Source organism: Ammodytes marinus (assembly GCF_949987685.1).
Source record: "Ammodytes marinus genome assembly, chromosome: 18".
NCBI lineage: Eukaryota > Metazoa > Chordata > Actinopteri > Uranoscopiformes > Ammodytidae > Ammodytes > Ammodytes marinus.
In genome coordinates, this window is record NC_137222.1 from 19,860,654 (window position 1) to 19,877,946 (window position 17,293).

Here is a 17,293-nt window from a genome sequence, read left to right on the forward strand (position 1 = left end):
AATATCCTGTCCACCAGAGAGGGGGAGTTAACACTGCTTTTCAGTATGGTGTTAAGTTACTCTTTAAAATAAAACAAGTGGAATGTGTTTTAAAGAAAGTGAAAGGTGATAAAAGCTGCATCCTAATACAGCGGCCATGTTCATCAAAGCATGTTGAGAGCACTGTGTGAGGTTTGATCAGCAGGTTCAGTTTCAGTCCGGCCTTCAGGTCCTTTAAGGGACACCGTGTGGGACAGTGGGAGCTTCTGAACTGGGACTGAAAAAGAATATAAAAAAGCATGTGGTGAAACTAATTGACAAAGTGGTTTATTGAAAACTAGTGTGTGGAAATAAATTGTGGTTTGTGGAAGCAAATATAAGGATAATTATAACAAGGGGTAGCTTTTCTATTAATAAATTATTGAAAAAAGTTGTAACAGTATCTCACACCACTGGTACGCTAGGCTTCAACTCAATTTTATTCATTTGTCCATGAAGGGCAATTGGTTCCGTAACAAGAAATACAGATTACAAAGACAAGAAAATGCCTTAAAAAATTATAATAATTCCCTTAAAAAAAGACAACTCATTCAACTATACCAGGACACCGTCATTTCCTGTTTTGACTTTCATGAATCCCAAATCCCACTTGAAACCTGAATTTCCTCAAAATCACTACTGTAGCAGTAAGTCTATATTCAACTCATCTGCCTACTGTGTGCAATCTGTTATGTTGAAATAGCCCTTTATGTTACACCCCTTTGTACTGTGTATTTTATGTCTTAGAGCTTGGCCAGTCAGTCTTTGTTATAAACCGTAAAAGTCTCTTGTAAGTCTTTTGTTGTGCTATGCTTCAGCTGTTGTCTTTAAAAACCAATGTTGTCTTTGAATTGCAGCCACGCCATGTCTTTTTCTGTGTCTGTGTGTCCACGTTTAATGTTTGTTCAACGTGGCGAGTGTGTGCACTTGTTTGTGTGAACTGTCAGTGTACGAGTGTGTGTGTGTGTGTGTGTGTGTGTGTGTGTGTGTGTGTGTGTGTGTGTGTGTGTGTGTACTGTATGACAGGTTGCCTGTTTTTAACCCTTTTGTTGATGGAGAGAGTGGGGGAGGGGGCGTGGCATGTGCTGAGAGACGAGTGGTGAAGCCGCCTCTGTTCCTTCACAGGTTCCACCCAAAATCTCACCCCCACCAAATTCTTAACGGACCTGCAGCACCCCGACTTCCGAGAGTCCACTAGGGTGTCCTTTGAGGACGCAGAGCCCACAGCCGAGTGAGGCAGAAACAGATTGGGAGGGAGGGAGAGAGAAATCACACTGAAAAAAAAGTAAAGGCAGCCGCACAGTGAAGCCCTTTCTGAACCGTCACAGCACAAGGGCTTCCTCCTTGTTCCTCCTTCTTCTCTAAACACTCAGTGCTGTTTGATGTAACTCCACCCTCCTCCACGTGTCCCTCAGGGATGGGCACCCACCACCTCTCCTCACTGCATGGACCGCTCCTACAGGCTGCTGAGAGGCAGCCAATCACAGTGGGAGTCTGAATCCAAATGTCTGAACACACCCACCACAGTCCAAAGCCACAAGTCCAATAGGAATGCCACGCTATGTTTTTATAATTGCAGACACAATAAGAACATCAACTATTGATTGTTATACATAAAGTATGATCAGACATTGCTTGCATCATGTAGACCGTAATTAAGCATATGGTACTGTAGGACTATCTAAACGAAAAAACCCTAAGACACTCTACACTAAGAGGCATCAAAAAGTACATTATGTGCATGTCTTGTGGCCTATTGTCTCTGTGCATATGTCCCTCCAGACTGGGCCCTATAATGCGGGGGCCAGACATTTGGATACAGCCCTAGTGCAGTCTGTGCTGAGGAGCGGCCATGCCTGAGGGGGTTGTGATCCCATCCTTGCTGCCTCCTCCCATCATCTCAGACGGGTGGATTAAATCGCCCGTCAACAGCCACACCAAAAGCCCTTTGAGCCTGTTAGAACGCTCCCTCCAGATTTAATCTACCCCCGAGATCCATCTTTATCAGTTTTTTACTGTTGTCTTTATTTTTCTAGTTAACCCCTCGCAAAGACAATCACCTTGATTTCTTACTGCGCTCTTTGGGGACAGGTCCTTGAGTTGATGTTGGATTTCAAATAAGGATTCTCTCCTTTTTTCCTTGTGTTTTTCTTTTTCTTTTGACTGCCAGTCTTGTGACTTTGACCATGTCTTTCTCTCAGCCCATAACATGCTCACATGGCCCATGGCTCTGTCTGCAGAGTGTGCTAAATATTCAAAAACAGATCATCTTTGTAACACCTTCAAGGTGCTGACACACTAGGCAATGTTGGGGGGCAACGTAGACTTAAAACGGCTAGGTCCCAATACAAATGTCAGTTCAGTTGTCCAACAACTTGCCCTTGTATCACCGCCTCTATGATGCCTCTCTGCTGACACAGAGCCTGGGAATGTAGCAATGTTCCACCTGATATGCTTTAGCAACCTAATAAACAAGAAATATGCCACATGTCAAGCTGCTGCCACTAATCCCCCCTCCCATAATGAAGGGGACACTACATTTTTCCTCAAACTGATCATTTCACACTGATCACTAACATACTGTTGCAGTCCTCTACAGGACTAAAGTTCAAAATACCCTGTGTATAAAAAGAGAGCACTCAAATACCTCCGCCAAGGCTGAACAGTCCTCTGAATATGTTACTTTAAAATTGCAAAATGCTAAGAGTTTTTTTTCTGCATCTGGATTAGGATCTACATGCAAATACACAGTGATAGATGAGTAATCGTTATTACCACTGATCTTAAGAGTTACAACAGTGTATTTAAAATATGCCACACCTGCAAGAATTTGGAAACTATTTATTAAACAAAATAATGTAAATGAAAGAACTGATCCAAATATGGTCCTGATTCGGTTTGATTGGATATAACCTGTATATCAACTGTTGAAAAAAGTTCCAAAAATGTTGTTAGAAAATCTCTTTTGGATTGAAGGATAGATAAACTTTTCTCAGCTCCTTGGGGAAATTCAGTTCAGTCATGTAGCTCATGTAGTCTGTCAACAAACAAACAAGTACAATTGACAAACAATGAAATGGACAAACAATAAAAGTCAGTAAAAAAAGTAAATAAAAACTGAGCAATATTGCATATAATTTGGAGTTTATCACGTTGTACATTGACAGAGAAATTTTGTGTGTAAATTGCCACATGGTGGGACTATCTGCACCTTAAAAAATGATCTGTTCTTCCTCACACATGGATGAGCTTTCCAACCAATGTCATTCAATTTACTGTTCATCTCCAGAAATCATTCAGACAGACAAACATATGAGAACATAAGTAGGAAGTAATAAATAATACCTATTTGCATAAACCCCTTATTGCCAATTTCTCTAATTTAGTAGCTACTTGCAAACACACATTCCCATTACAGCGGGACTTCCACCCATTACAGATATAATATATCAGTCCTGGGCAGCCTTCTCATTCCCAACTAATCTGCTAAAGTGATATCGTTTTTAACCAACTTTTTGGTTTTATGGTTTTCTCAGTAAACTGTTCTCACCACTAGCAGTATGGCTACTCCCTTGCATACTACTGCATTTAATCACTTACTAAAACAAGTCTTTGTTTTTGTTATGCTGTTTTGATCTAAAGTTAGCCATGTACAATATTAGCTTAGCAACATTGGAGATAAATGTCAAAGTGTTGTTGTTTCTGGGGCAAAAAAAAAAGTTCACGAAGCTGCGTGTTTAGTGAACACTAGAGAAGCAGGCGAAGCCAGTCCGACGTTGACCTCTGTGACCCACACTAAACTCCCACCTGACCCCTGCATCACCATAACACACAACTGGAGATGGGCTCGCCTCTTTCTCTTCTGTTTTTCCCTTTTACTGTTCTGACCCTTAGGATCAAGTTTAGTCTAAATACTGGAAAGTTCAGTATTTTTGAAGTGGGTTGTATTGGGTACTTATGCATAGCTAGTCTGTTACCTTATGGAGATGGCGGTCAGTGCAGTCATTTTAAGTAGTTTGGAGTTGCAGTAGCAAAAATCAGTATGGTACTGTTGCAGAGGGGGCCAGCAAAAAACTAAACACATTTTTACCAGTATATAAATGCTTAACTCAAAATATCCGTTCAATTGTACGATTAATTTAAGATTTCTGAGACTGATACTGACACTGCATTGGCAGACAAATGTTTATTTTGGGACTTTTTCAAGCATTATTTCGGCCATGTATTACAATTTGTGTCAGTGCAGTGCAGCCGATCAGTACATAAATCAGCAGTGAAAATACCCTACATTTAGTGTGTCATTGAGTGGGTATGTTTTCTTTTGGTAAGCATTTATATATTTGACAAACGTTATAAGGCTGACTCTCCGCTACATTGATTTCTCTTCCAAACACCTTTGAAATTACTGCTGACAGCCATCTCCTTAGGATAACAGACTAACTATGCATACATACTGAATACAACCCCACTTCAAAAATACTGAACTATCCCTTTAATGTCGGTGAATATGTGTGAGGTCAAGCACCAGATCAAATCGAACTGGACGAAACACGCAGCATTGCAACAGAAACAAACTTATTTAGGTCAATAACTGTTGATAATGTTGAAACGGTGTGAGGAGTAAATCAAATGGTCTGTTTGCCTAATTTCTGATAAAGGAGTCATATGGCAGTAATCCATCTGTAAATGTGGAAACCAAGTCACAATCAAATTTGGCTAAATGTTTGCTTTACTCCAGTTTATCACCTTTCAAATTGTACAATGTCTGAAATGTGTCTTCAGCTGTCACAACAGTTCATCCCTATGTTATGGGGGTTACTAGGTTTCACATTTTCATTCATATTGACGGGGACAGACCTAACTCTCTGGTTTGGGAATTCATGACATGTAGAGCTTTGCTCATTTGCACATTTGTTAACACCTGATTGGCTGTGCCGTGTAGACAGGTGTGGTGTGGCTGGAGTTCTGGTTGCACCACCTGCAGCTTTTAGCTCACACATTCATGCCAGGTGTGTAGTGCCATCGCTGATCTGTATACGCTTCCACATTGTTCAGCTGCATGTGATTAAACACGGCTCCATGAGTTTTGTATCAGCCTGTATGTCTATAGAGAGCATTAGTAAGAGATGGAAGTTCGCTAAACTTGGGACTTGACACAGATAAATCCAGATTAAAATATTTCAAATCTTAAAAAACAAGAGATGGGTAAATGCACAATTACCCTTTCCAGTGAATCATGCATACGTCATATTTCTAGATTTGGGAATGTTCCTAATTTTAGATCAGTGAAAAGTACAGTAAACCTGATTCATGTCTAAAGTCATACATTTCCCTGAAGCAAGGTATATTTGAGGAAATTCAAAATAGCTGAAATCTTGGAGACAAAATATTTTACCAGACCACAATGAGAAACTTTTTATGTGTAAGAGGTAACTGCAGCTAAAAGATAAATGAAATAAGAGTAAATGAAACAAATTATTATTCTCAAATGTAGTTCAGGGTAGAAAAACACTGAGACTAGGACTATCCAAAGCCCCTAATCTTGTGCTTTCAGTACGGTAAAAGTACTTGGTTATAATAAGACATGAACCATTTCAACCTGCTGGCTTATTGATTATGATTTTATAACTTTGGGTTGCTCAGTGTTTCTATCTTTACTTTCATCTGCACTATGCATTTATAGAAAGAGCTGAAAACACATTTTTCATCCGTTTCTTTCCAAACGGGCAGATCTAATGCTGTGTATGTGTGCGCGTGTGTGTTTGTTTTATCCATGTGCGTGTCACCAGGATCGACCACTATCGTCCCCCCCAACACCCTGCTGGAGCAGCTCAAGACCATGAACAAACCAGACGAGGAAGTGACAAGCTAAAAAATCGTCCAATCACCAATCGCGTCTCTCTCCTCTTTCCCCTAACCCTGCCTCCCCCAACCATCTTACCTCTGTATCCTTCCCCCAAAATGACAAATACACCTACATTAACTGTGTATGCATCTTGCTTAAAAAGAAAAAAAATACATCTTAGATGATTAAAAAAATATATATATATGTTGTATCAAAGAATAAATTGTTGCAAGTATTCTCATGTTTTACAATAGATGCACCTAAATGAACTTATTTAAATAGGTTTAAATACAGAACAGAAAACAGAAGGCCATTTACAACTGAAAGTACCAAAATGTAATATTGTATGCTATGACATTTTCTCTTGTTTGCTCCTTTGGGTTGCCTCCTTGGTGTGAGTTTTATTGGAAACAGTTGGATGAGGGGTGTGCAGTTTCAAAGGTTGATGTTGTAAAATATATCATATCAGTCAACATGCAATATATATATATATAAATCTATTCATCAGAGAGGAGTCCGTCCACCTGCCCCCGCCCATTTGAGATGTTCGTATTCAGTAGCATGCTTGGACTTGTGTGGACTGTTAATGTGTTTGTACCCGGTGTGGATATTCTGGCAGCTGTGGAGTTAGCATTTAGCTTTTTCCTAAAATGAGCTTGAATACTCCATTGAAAACCTTTTTGTTTTGAGTATCAAAAAGTGCTTAAAAACCTTTACGACGCATTGGTCCACCACTCACCAGTTAATCTATAAACTCTAAAATCTAATGCATTGTAGCCTACTCAGAATGGTTTATTCTGTCTTGGAGAGACATACGAGTGGTAGCTGTTTGTGTTGCATGCGAAAACTGAGCTTCTGCTAGCAGCTAACTGGGCTAATAACAAACGAAAGCTGTGTTTACCTTTTTATTTATATTTTGATGGAAATCTTACAGTTTGGAACATACTGGGTGTATGGCTGCAAGTAGAAAAGTCTATGCAAAACTTCAATTGCACAAAGTTTAAAATGAGTGGGGAATTGACCTGGTAACTTTGGGGTGGAAAGGTTTCTCCGTAATGCGATGTTTCCCACCAGGGTGTTTGATACTCAAAACTGAACTTTTCAGTCAAGTATTCCTTTAATAACGTGTGTTGTGTGTTTGGAAGAGAAAGAGCTCTGTAAAAAGCCAGATTCATCCCTCCCTCCTCCGTTTGCAGAGACTGTAAAGTATTTACTTGCCACAATCTTTTCCTTTCTCCCGAAAAACTTCACTTTTTAATGTCGAAAAAGGCCGTTGCTTGCTGATTTAAAGAATAATCTTAAAAAGGGCCAGTTGTATTTCAGTATTGTATCCTGTCAGAATAAGTCTTATCTTTGGTTAGTAATGTTTCATTAGGCCATGCACTTAGTGTCGTGTGCCATATGTTGCTGTTTTAGCGTCTCACTGTTGACTGGTGATATTTCCAAATGTGAAGTAGTGATACTTTTCCTTTTAAAAATGCCAATGTGAAGCCTTTGTGTTCATGATGTTTAGCTGTAGCTGTTAGTCGTCAACTGGGACAAATAATATGTATAATTTCTTTGTCTGTTTCCTCCTCCGGTGCAATGTAAAACCCTCCAAAGGTGAATGGCTTTGCAAAGAAAAGAAAAAAAACATACTAATCCTTAAACCCACCCTTTTCAATTTTATTTCTTTCCCTCCCCTCATTCCTGGCCAACAAGTTGTATATTGCACTATAATGCGTTTTCTGTGATGCAAACGCTTGACTTTAGTTTTTCTATTATTATTTGCTGTTGTATAGGGTTTACTCTGTCAAATCAATTGATTTATAACTAATTATTTATCCGAGAAAAAAATGATACATAAGTTTGTCCTCAAACTGTTTAACTTATTGGGATTGTATGTTTGCGAGTGTTGAAGCACAAACAATACTTCCATGTGTACCTAATATGTGCTAAGGCTGTCTATTAAATTGGCTTCCATTACGTCAAGACTCAAATGTTTGTCTGAATACTATTTTTACCTTTGAAGAGAAGAAAAATGACAAATGTTTTCCATCTTTTATTTGGCTCCTTGGGGGAACGATTCCCTGCAAATACCAGTTTGAGAAATAATGGTACAAAAGTTAAAAAAATAATGAGTGGTTAATCATTATTCACATTATAAATCCAACGTTTTATGGTACCTTTTACAGGGACATATTCATTTGATCTCTACAAATAATCGTACTCTTTTGTGTTGCAGTCCCACCTGTAGGCTATGTAAACATAGATCCACACCAGCCTGATGCTGACTGTCTCTGCAGTGCTGCTGTGTGAAGGTTTGCTCCATATAAAGCTGGTCAGGATCATACAGTTATTATAATGTAGGAAATTAATTCTAAATCTCCACAATTAAAAATGTGTAGTCAAAACATACTAAATGACTTAAACAACCTAGAGGCAAACTAGTTTTGAGGATATCCATTACATTTACATTACATTTGATTTAGCTGACGCTTTTATCCAAATCGACTTCAATTAAGTGCATTCAACCATGAAGGTGCAAACTCAAAACAAGAATCCCGCAAGCAGGGGCGTAGGAACGGGTTTAACATTGGGGGGGACAGAAGCGAGCGCGCGCTGAGCGTGCGAGCGGAAAATTTTTGCCCTTGCAAGATCTGTGCGCCTGCTTTTTGGCACAGCTGGGGGGGGGAGGGGTTACCATGATAGCACTACTACCAGAAGCTTTCCACATCAGTATAACAACCATCTGCCACCTTCCATGGAAAGCAAAAATATGACATTTTCAAATTTGCTTTGAAAATAATAAATAGATCAAATATACAGAATAATTTGCATAACACCTGTTGAATCCCTTCACAAAGACACCTCAGAACTTGATGAAATATCACCATATCTATGAATTGAAAATCCACTTATGCAGAAACACTGATATTAAGGAATTTTCCAGACAAAAGTAGTAAAATAACAAGAAAAAAATCCAATGTAAAAAAACAAACAACAATCAGTATATATAAAGCGCTCTGAGTGAGAGAAGAGCGCTATATAAATAAAATTTATTATTATTATTATTATATGATATGCAACAGTGTTTACCGCAGGATTTTTTCCAGCAGCGGTGGCGTGGTCCCTGAACGTCCTAGGGGGTCCCTTTACATTTGAATGCATTGATCTAGTGCACTTTGAGAGGAGAATATGCACTAATTACTATTCAGATAGATGGGATTATTGGTGTTGCAACTTTGCCTTTTTTTGTCTTTACTTACAGATTTTGACATTTTTGTATAGAAATGAATACTACACAAAATGCCACAACGCAGAAAATGATTTGCACAATGTATTTACAGTTCTTGCTTAATGCTTAAACCAGACCTGCAAACTCATAAGAGGTGAAAAAGGTGACAAACACCCGACCCCTCTAGAGACGACTCGGTAAATCAGGGGGGGGGGGGTCCTTTATTTGATTTTTTGGGGACATGGAACTAGACAGGGACATTGGGTGCTATAAATGGGAAGAGGTTCAGTAATGTCCAACACAGAAGTAGGCCTACTGGTTATTATGAGCAATTGATAAGCAGGACCTAAGACTTTAATTTAAAATAATGTGATAAAAATATACAAAGGCCTATAGATACAAATAAAACAAAACTATTCATGAATTTCAAGGGTGTAGGTTGTGATTAAACCTTGGTTTGGGACACATTTTAATGTGGGGGTCTGGGGGTGTTCCCCCATAAATTTTTGAGCATTCAACACTTAATTTCCTGCATTCTGGTGAATTTGTATGCACCAAATATATGTAAAGTAGGCTAATTGACAACATTTAGGTTCCTGGTGACAAAAATAGAATACAATACAATGCAGTAATATCATGCATTCTGTATTGCTTTCAAATATTTATTCTCCTGTATTGTTCAAATATTTGATTTAAACTGTAAGAAAAAAAGGTAATTATTCGTCTCTATCATTGAGAATGTAGTGGCTGGTGGTATTTTACTTGCCTGCAATCTTCTAATATTTAAAAATAATAAAGTGCAAAATGAGGGTATAATCCTCCTTCTGCTTCCTTAAAACTAGTGGTAGTGAGTGACTAAGTGTGCAGTGGAGAGAGAAATATAGGCCCTATACAGACAGATAGAGGGAGGAAGAGATAGCTTTATTTTATAATTTAGCTTTTTGATTTGTGAGAGTGATCATCGCTGACTTTAGACTGACTCCCGCTGTCTGCTCCGTGAGGCTCGAGCCCATCAGCTGAGCGAACAGCTGTCCGACACGGAGATGAAAAACGAAACTGAAACTTAACTATCCTGTCCTGCCTGGACTGGTGGAGGAGCCAAATATAAATGAATAGGCCTACATATTGTACTAAACTGTAACACAAGTAATGAGTTGTGGAATTTGCACCAGTAGCCTACAGTAGTCCACATTCTTCGCTCAGCCACTAACTGTTTCGTTAGTGAATGTTCCGCGATCTGTTTGTATGTCTCGAGCCTGGATACACAGAGCCCTGACGGAAAACTGACAGCGCGACTAAAGGGACTCTACAGTGAGCCGCTCCCCTCCGTTAGTTTCTGTTTTCCGCCGAGTAAGTTACATTCACCTCCGACACTCCCGCCTGAATGCCTAAACTCCCAACCCTGCGCACTACCTTAAAGGTTCGGTTCGGGGCAAAACAAACACATTTAGGAGGCCGGTGACAAGAAGCTGTGTTGCGCTTTCAAAATAAAAGCATTTTCAAAATCAAATATTTTTCTCCTTGCGGTATAATCTTTGGGGGGGACAAATGCGCCTGTCTCCAATATTGGAGGGGACACGTCCCCCCCGTCCCCCCCGGTTCCTACGCCCTTGCCCGCAAGTACTATAGCTTCAAATAAACCAAACTTCAAAGTGCCACATGTACACTCACCGGCCACTTTATTAGGTCTTCGGCTGCAGCTGAAGCTGCCGCTTCACAGGGCTGCTAGTTATTAAATTATCAAATTTGATTGTGGTTGGCTACAGCTGTGGAACCCACGCTCCTGTTTGATTGGCCAGCTATAGAAACCAATACAAAGGCCAAAGACTTTAGCCAAAAAACTGACAGAAATTTGCAAAATAGCAGAACCGCAACCCTAGTAGCAATTCTAAGCAAAACCCTAACTTGACAGAGTTAACTATAAGTTTAAGCAGTGCAACAGTTAAGTCCTTACTTAATCCAGACATATAAACAAAGTATTCAAAGCAGTCAAATTAAGTGTAAACCAACAGCAGATGTAGTCAATAAATCTTAACCAATACAGCAGAAACAGTAACAACCAGCAGAAAAGAGAATTTAAAGAAGTACTCAACAAGATTCAAGTAGTCAGACATAAGATCCTTCAGCAGTAAAAATGCACAATGTATATCCAGCATCTTAGATCCTTGATGGCCACATAACTTATCTATAATGTTACCATGCTACTATAGCAACAAGGTCAAAAGGTTAAACAGCAACTATAATAACACTGAAAGCTCAACATATTTTTGGATTCTGACAAACTACAAAATGTTTTAAATTGCAAGATCAATAAATACCAGTCTTGAAATGACAGTTATAATGGAACTTGTTTCTTCACTTCATGGGTTTGAAAATATGACATCTTTATCAACCTGATCTACAGTGCTACAACATGTTAAAAAGTAAGTCATTTCAATGTTAGCCATCACATCTTTTCATATATTATGCTTGCTTAAACATTCATATTAGGTCACCTGAGTCATTCTTAAAAAATACAGCAGAATAAACTTCAACAACAGTTTACTCAAAACAAAGTAACTGAAAAAAGTTACAAAAGAAGAGGATTTCCGATTTTTTTAATTTACTCACGCCTTCTGCTGAACTAGTGCCGGTTCAAGCTAAGCTAATGCAAAGCTGCATGTAGTGAGTAGCCTAGTGGCTGCAGGACTGAGTGAGCAGCTCCTGGTAGTGCAGGCCTGTAGCCAGTGAGTGGGCCATGTGTCCAGAGGTGTGTTTCATATGGCGAGCTGCTCTGATGGCTTTGTTTAGAGAACTGTCCATGGAGCTCTGCCTGACTACTGACAGTGAACGTCTCTTCCTACCACCGCCTCGGTCCATTGACGACGGGCCAGTGCGGTTGCTAGGAGACACGTAGAGCGGCGATGTGTACAACCTGAAGAACGGGTGAGGTTTAAAACGGTGAAACTTTGAATAATAAAGTGTTCTACATATACATTTTTAGAGCAGCTTTGTAGTTTGTACACAAGTACTATAAAAAAAATACAATGTTCTCATTGTACCAACAGGGAATTACAGAACATGTAAGCTGATAGATGGAACTGCCGGCTAAACTTCATAGAATTCACAAAAACTGTTTTCCATAGACATTTTATTTATTTGTTTTTTGAAAACCACTTTGAGCTCTTTCACTTACTGTATTAAGTTTAATGTCTCTTGTAACAGTAAAAAAAATAATCAGTTACTTATTTTACATTTAAGATGTTTTAGGTACAATATATGTTCTTGTATACTAGTGTGACACTATAAATATATATACTATATACTAATGTAAATATACTATGACTTGATGTGTAGTGCGTACTGTATTAAATACTTCTATTAACTTGCAAATCACTTAGTGACAGAACCAATTCAAGAATCGACTTAATGGACACCTTTGTGTGTGTTCAGGGCAGGTTACTTACAGGAGTGGCGGCGGGCAGACGGGCGTGCACTGCAGTGGTACAGGCGGAGCTGCAGTTGCAAAGTATGCTCTCCTCAGTGCTGTGTCAGGGCCCGGGGCTGGCTGGCAGCTGGTGTGTGTGGGGGCGTCTGAGAATCACAGAGCAGGTCAGGAGCTCCCTCAACACCCAATATAATTAAACTCACTTCATTTACTGCAGATGGAATGGATTTACACAGTGACTGTACAGGGGCCGGTTTCCCGATAACGTCGAGCTACGAAGACTCCTACGTTATGACTTACCAAAGTTGTTCACCTCTGTAGTCGTGGTTCCCGAACGGTCTCTTAGGAGAAACACTCCTTACGTCGTTCTTACACTGCTGAAATCGATTGCTCACAGTTCGATTTTCCATTTCCTGCTCGTTTCATGCGCAGCTGCATGACAACACTATATTATAAAACGTATTGCAGTCTTTGCGAATAAAAGATTGCTAGAAATCCTTCTAGGCCGAAACATTTATTTAACACTAGAAGCGCCAGCGTTCTCTTTATATGCTGCATAATCGAATCTACCCGTGCATTTCTAGAGTTAAAGTCATAAATTAGTTTGTTTAATCATCATCTGTGTTTTGGACCTCTTGTTTTATAATCAAAGTATCTTTAAGAACACTAATCACGTTTCGTGGTGGGTCAGTAATGAAACTGAAATAGCCTATATCCTATCAATAAAAACGGACGGCCAAAACAGCGTCCAAATGAGCTAAAATCCTAAATACAATAAACAGTAACATGGCACACTTATCTTAAGGTAGCCTAAGCTCTAATTGCTTATTCATAAATTTTTTCACACGTTTACATGTTTTGAGGCGGAGGATCCGACGCACTCTGCCCGGCTTCTGTCAGCTGGGCCGGACGAGCCGCGGTGTGGAACACAGTGCGGAGGTTCTAGTTTTAACCATGGTCGAACATACTACCATAGCCTATATAGGCTACTGATTTTAAAAAATATATAGAAACAGCGGAGGAGATTAAGATTCCAGCAATTACTTTCTTCATGAATGACTTTAAACCATTGGTGAAACAACACTGGCAATGTGGCAGTTCCATGCGCAACAGGGATGTCACTCGTGTCCGTTTTACGCATGGTGCTTTAAAAGGAAGGATATGTGGGGTCTGTATAGCTGGCGATGCCACAGCGATCGCAGGGACTCTCACTTGTGTCATTAAACTAATAAATCTGACTGTATTTCATGTCGAAGGGACACAGCGATGACTGTATTTAATATCAAACTGATAAAAACGATCCAACTGTAGAGTATCACGTATAAAGTATTTTCATATTGACCGACATCGCCGCATCCATTCAGTTAATGCTGATTGTCAAGTCAGTTAGATGACTAAAAAGTACTTATATAGTTTGAACACTTTATGAATCAGAGTTAATGGTATTCTGCTAAAATATCAAATAGCATACTTTAAATATACGTGATATACACTATATACAGTTGGATCGTTTTTAACAGTTTGTTATTTAATACAGTCATCGCTGTGTCCGTTTCATATGAAATACAATCAGTTTTATTAGTTTAATGACACAAGTGAGAGCTGAAACGTCTACGGTAGAGCTAAGAAGGCTCTGAGGGCGCTCCAGACCAACCTTACCAACGTATGGCATACGAAAGAGATTCATAGCAAAGAACGTTTCGGGAAACAGGCGAAATGTTAAGTAGGAACTCTACGTAGGGGTTACGAATGACGTAGTGTTAAGAAGGCTCTAAGAAGGCTTTGGGAAACCGGCCCCAGAACCTTGTGCTACTGATGCTGAACAACAACAGTCTACATTTATCTACATAAATTGGCCTGGAGTATAAAGAATAACTGTTCCCACCTCTATAAACTGCAGGCAGTTCAGAGTTTCCACAGAGAGGACAGTGACGACAGCGAGGGGAGTGGGGAGGCTCTCTGTTGCCACCAACTGGCCCTGATGACATACAAATAAAACAGAAGAGGAATTCAAGATCGCTGGATAGCCACTCAAGCTGTTAAATGTATTAAATTAATGAAAAAAAACTGTTTCAAAATGAAAAAAATAAAAACAAACCATTTGGATTAGTAAGAAAATGCACATACAAAGAAAAACAAAACAATATGTTTCCTGCTCAAGATGAAAGAAATCTGCTTACTCTCAGGTTGCCCTCGGTTACGTGTCAAACAAAGAGGAACTTGACGACTTCTGCTGTCAGCTTCATCTGCTGTTTCAGACACATGTACACCAGGATGCTGCCCTGCAACACGAACACACAGCAGCAGGGTTCTTCACAATCTGTTGTGGCAGATTTACTACTAATGCTGGGCTCACACTAGAGGACTTTGAAAAGACTTAAGACTGACACCCTCTTACATCTTAAGACAATCAACTCACACCTGAAGACAATTATTCATTGGTTCTCTGAGTTTTCAGTCACAGACTGAGATTTTGTAAAGACAGGGGGTCTCATATTGCAAGACTTCGACTAGATTTCTTTTGAGATTAATATTATTTACAATCCTGTTACCGGGGATTAAAAAGTGATTATAAAAAGTATTTTTTTAGCAGGTAAAATAGACTGGGTGTTTAGTAATTATTTACAACTATATGCCATTATCACGTAGGCTAAATGACACGCCTGATCAGGTTAAAAAATGCAAACGCTATTGCGATTATTTAATTAAAAAAAGTTAATTCAATATTCCAAGCGGGGGACATCCTGTAGTTATTTGACCAGGTTTATTTGCTGATCTCGTCCCCCAATAACGCTTAACTCATAACCCTACACCGTGTTCCAAATTATTATGCAAATTGGATTGAAGTGTCATAAACATTTAATGTTTTGTTTTTCAATTAAACTCATGTATGATATTGTGTCTCAGGACGCCTTGGATCATTGAAATCAATCTCATACACCTGTGATAATTAGTTTGCCATGTGAGCCCGATCAAAGGAAATCTACTTAAGAAGGAGGTTCCACATTATTAAGCAGGCCACAGGTTTCAAGCAATATGGGAAAGAAAAAGGATCTCTCTGCTGCCGAAAAGCGTCAAATAGTGCAATACCTTGGACAAGGTATGAAAACAATAGATATTTCAAAGAAACTGAAGCGTGATCATCATACTGTGAAGAGTTTTGTGGCTGATTCAGAGCACAGACGGGTTTGTGCAGATAAAGGCATAATGAGGAAGATGTCTGCCAGACAAATTCATTGGATTAGGAGAGCAGCTGCTAAAATGCCGTTACAGAGCAGCAGACAGGTATTTGAAGCCGCTGGTGCCGCTGGAGTCCCGCAAACCTCAAGGTGTAGGATCCTCCAGAGGTTTGCAGCTGTGCATACACCTATTATTCGGCCACCCCTAAACAATGCTCACAAGCAGAAACGGTTGCACTGGGCTCAGAAATACATGAAGACTAATTTTCAAACAGTCTTGTTTACTGATGAGTGCTGTGCAGCCCTGGATGGTCCAGATGGATGGAGTAGTGGATTGTTGGTGAATGGCCACCATGTCCCAACAAGGCTGCGACGTCAGCAAGGACGTGGCGGAGTCATGTTTTGTGACGCAATCATGGGGAGAGAGCTGGTAGGCCCTTTTAGGGTCCCTGACGGTGTGAAAATGACCTCGGCAAAGTATGTTGAGTTTCTGACTGACCACTTTCTTCCGTGGTACAAAAAGAAGAACCGTGCCTTCCGTAGTAAAATCATCTTCATGAATGACAATGCACCATCTCATGCAGCAAAGAATACCTCTGTGTCATTGGCTGCTATGGGTATAAAAGGAGAGAACCTCATGGTATGGCCCCAATCTTCGCCTGACCTCAACCCTATTGAGAACCTTTGGAGCATCCTCGATTAAAAGATCTATGACGTTGGGATTACACATCAAAACAGCAGTTATGGGAGGCTATTCTGGCATCCTGCAAAGATATTCAAGCAGAAACTCTCCAGAAACTCACAAGTTCAATGGATGCAAGAATTGTGAAGGTGATATCAAAGAGGGGGTCCTATGTTGACATGTAACTTGGCCTGTTAAGATGTTTTTGATTGAAATAGCTTTTGATTTCACTAAATATGACCTCCACATTCTGCAAATTCAACAAATGACCATTTTTAGTTCTTTACAACCTATAAAATGTTTTGAAACTCTGTTGTGCATAATAATTTCGAACGGTGCATTTTGAGTTTTTTATTTTTGAAAAGAATACTGTTATCATTGGGAGGTTTGTTCAATAAAATTTGAATCCTACTCTAACGGTTGATGACTTGAAAAGTATACTGACTGTCATTTGCATAGACTATTTGGGAAAATCTGAGAAAAATATAATTTGCATAATAATTTGGAACGCACTGTAAATGTGATGGTAAAGTGTTATCTTTGCGCAGTTGTCAGCCTGGTTCTTCAACTGAGGCTGCTTGGTAAGTCCCCAAAAAAGTTCCTTACAGGCGGACACAAGTCGCGACTAATTTCGCTCCTCCTGCGTCGTGTTTGCCAACCCCCAAGACTCATGCTATTATCAAACCAGTTTTTTTTTTTTTTAAGATATTTTTTGCTTTATTGACAGTGCAGAGAGACAGAGATGAAATGGGGCAGAGAGGGGAGCGACATGCAGAGAACGGGAATCGAACCTGGTCCTGGATGCTGGGCCCGGCCCGGGGGGGGGGGGGGGGTCAACCAACTGAGCTAAGGGCGTCCCCTTATCAAACCAGTTTGATATTGTCAGAACGTCAAGAACGTCAAGGAAGAAGACTGATCGGATCGG

At 39.8% G+C, this 17,293-nt stretch overlaps 2 protein-coding genes across 4 annotated transcripts in view; one reads left to right on the forward strand and one right to left on the reverse strand.

Annotated features, from left to right (window-relative positions):
* stxbp1a (syntaxin binding protein 1a) overlaps nt 1-5,948 on the forward strand; it is a gene marked incomplete at its 3' end in the record, with an annotated part of 34,111 nt that extends 28,163 nt beyond the window's left edge. For 2 of the 3 annotated variants that reach the window (XM_080047134.1, XM_080047136.1), the window contains one exon: nt 1,144-1,253. In XM_080047134.1, the coding sequence (XP_079903260.1) occupies nt 1,144-1,253 (110 nt within the window). Of the gene's footprint in view, nt 1-1,143; nt 1,254-5,807 lie in introns of those variants that run through there. The other variant, XM_080047135.1, reaches the window with a different exon arrangement.
* A 5,767-nt stretch (nt 5,949-11,715) lies between these two features.
* Nucleotides 11,716-17,293, reverse strand: part of akna (AT-hook transcription factor) — a gene marked incomplete at its 5' end in the record, with an annotated part of 28,156 nt that continues 22,578 nt past the window's right edge. The window contains 4 exons of the mRNA XM_080046650.1: nt 11,716-11,994; nt 12,527-12,653; nt 14,393-14,485; nt 14,688-14,789. Of these exons, the coding sequence (XP_079902776.1) occupies nt 11,754-11,994; nt 12,527-12,653; nt 14,393-14,485; nt 14,688-14,789 (563 nt within the window). The 3' untranslated portion in view covers nt 11,716-11,753. The remainder of the gene's footprint in view (nt 11,995-12,526; nt 12,654-14,392; nt 14,486-14,687; nt 14,790-17,293) is intronic.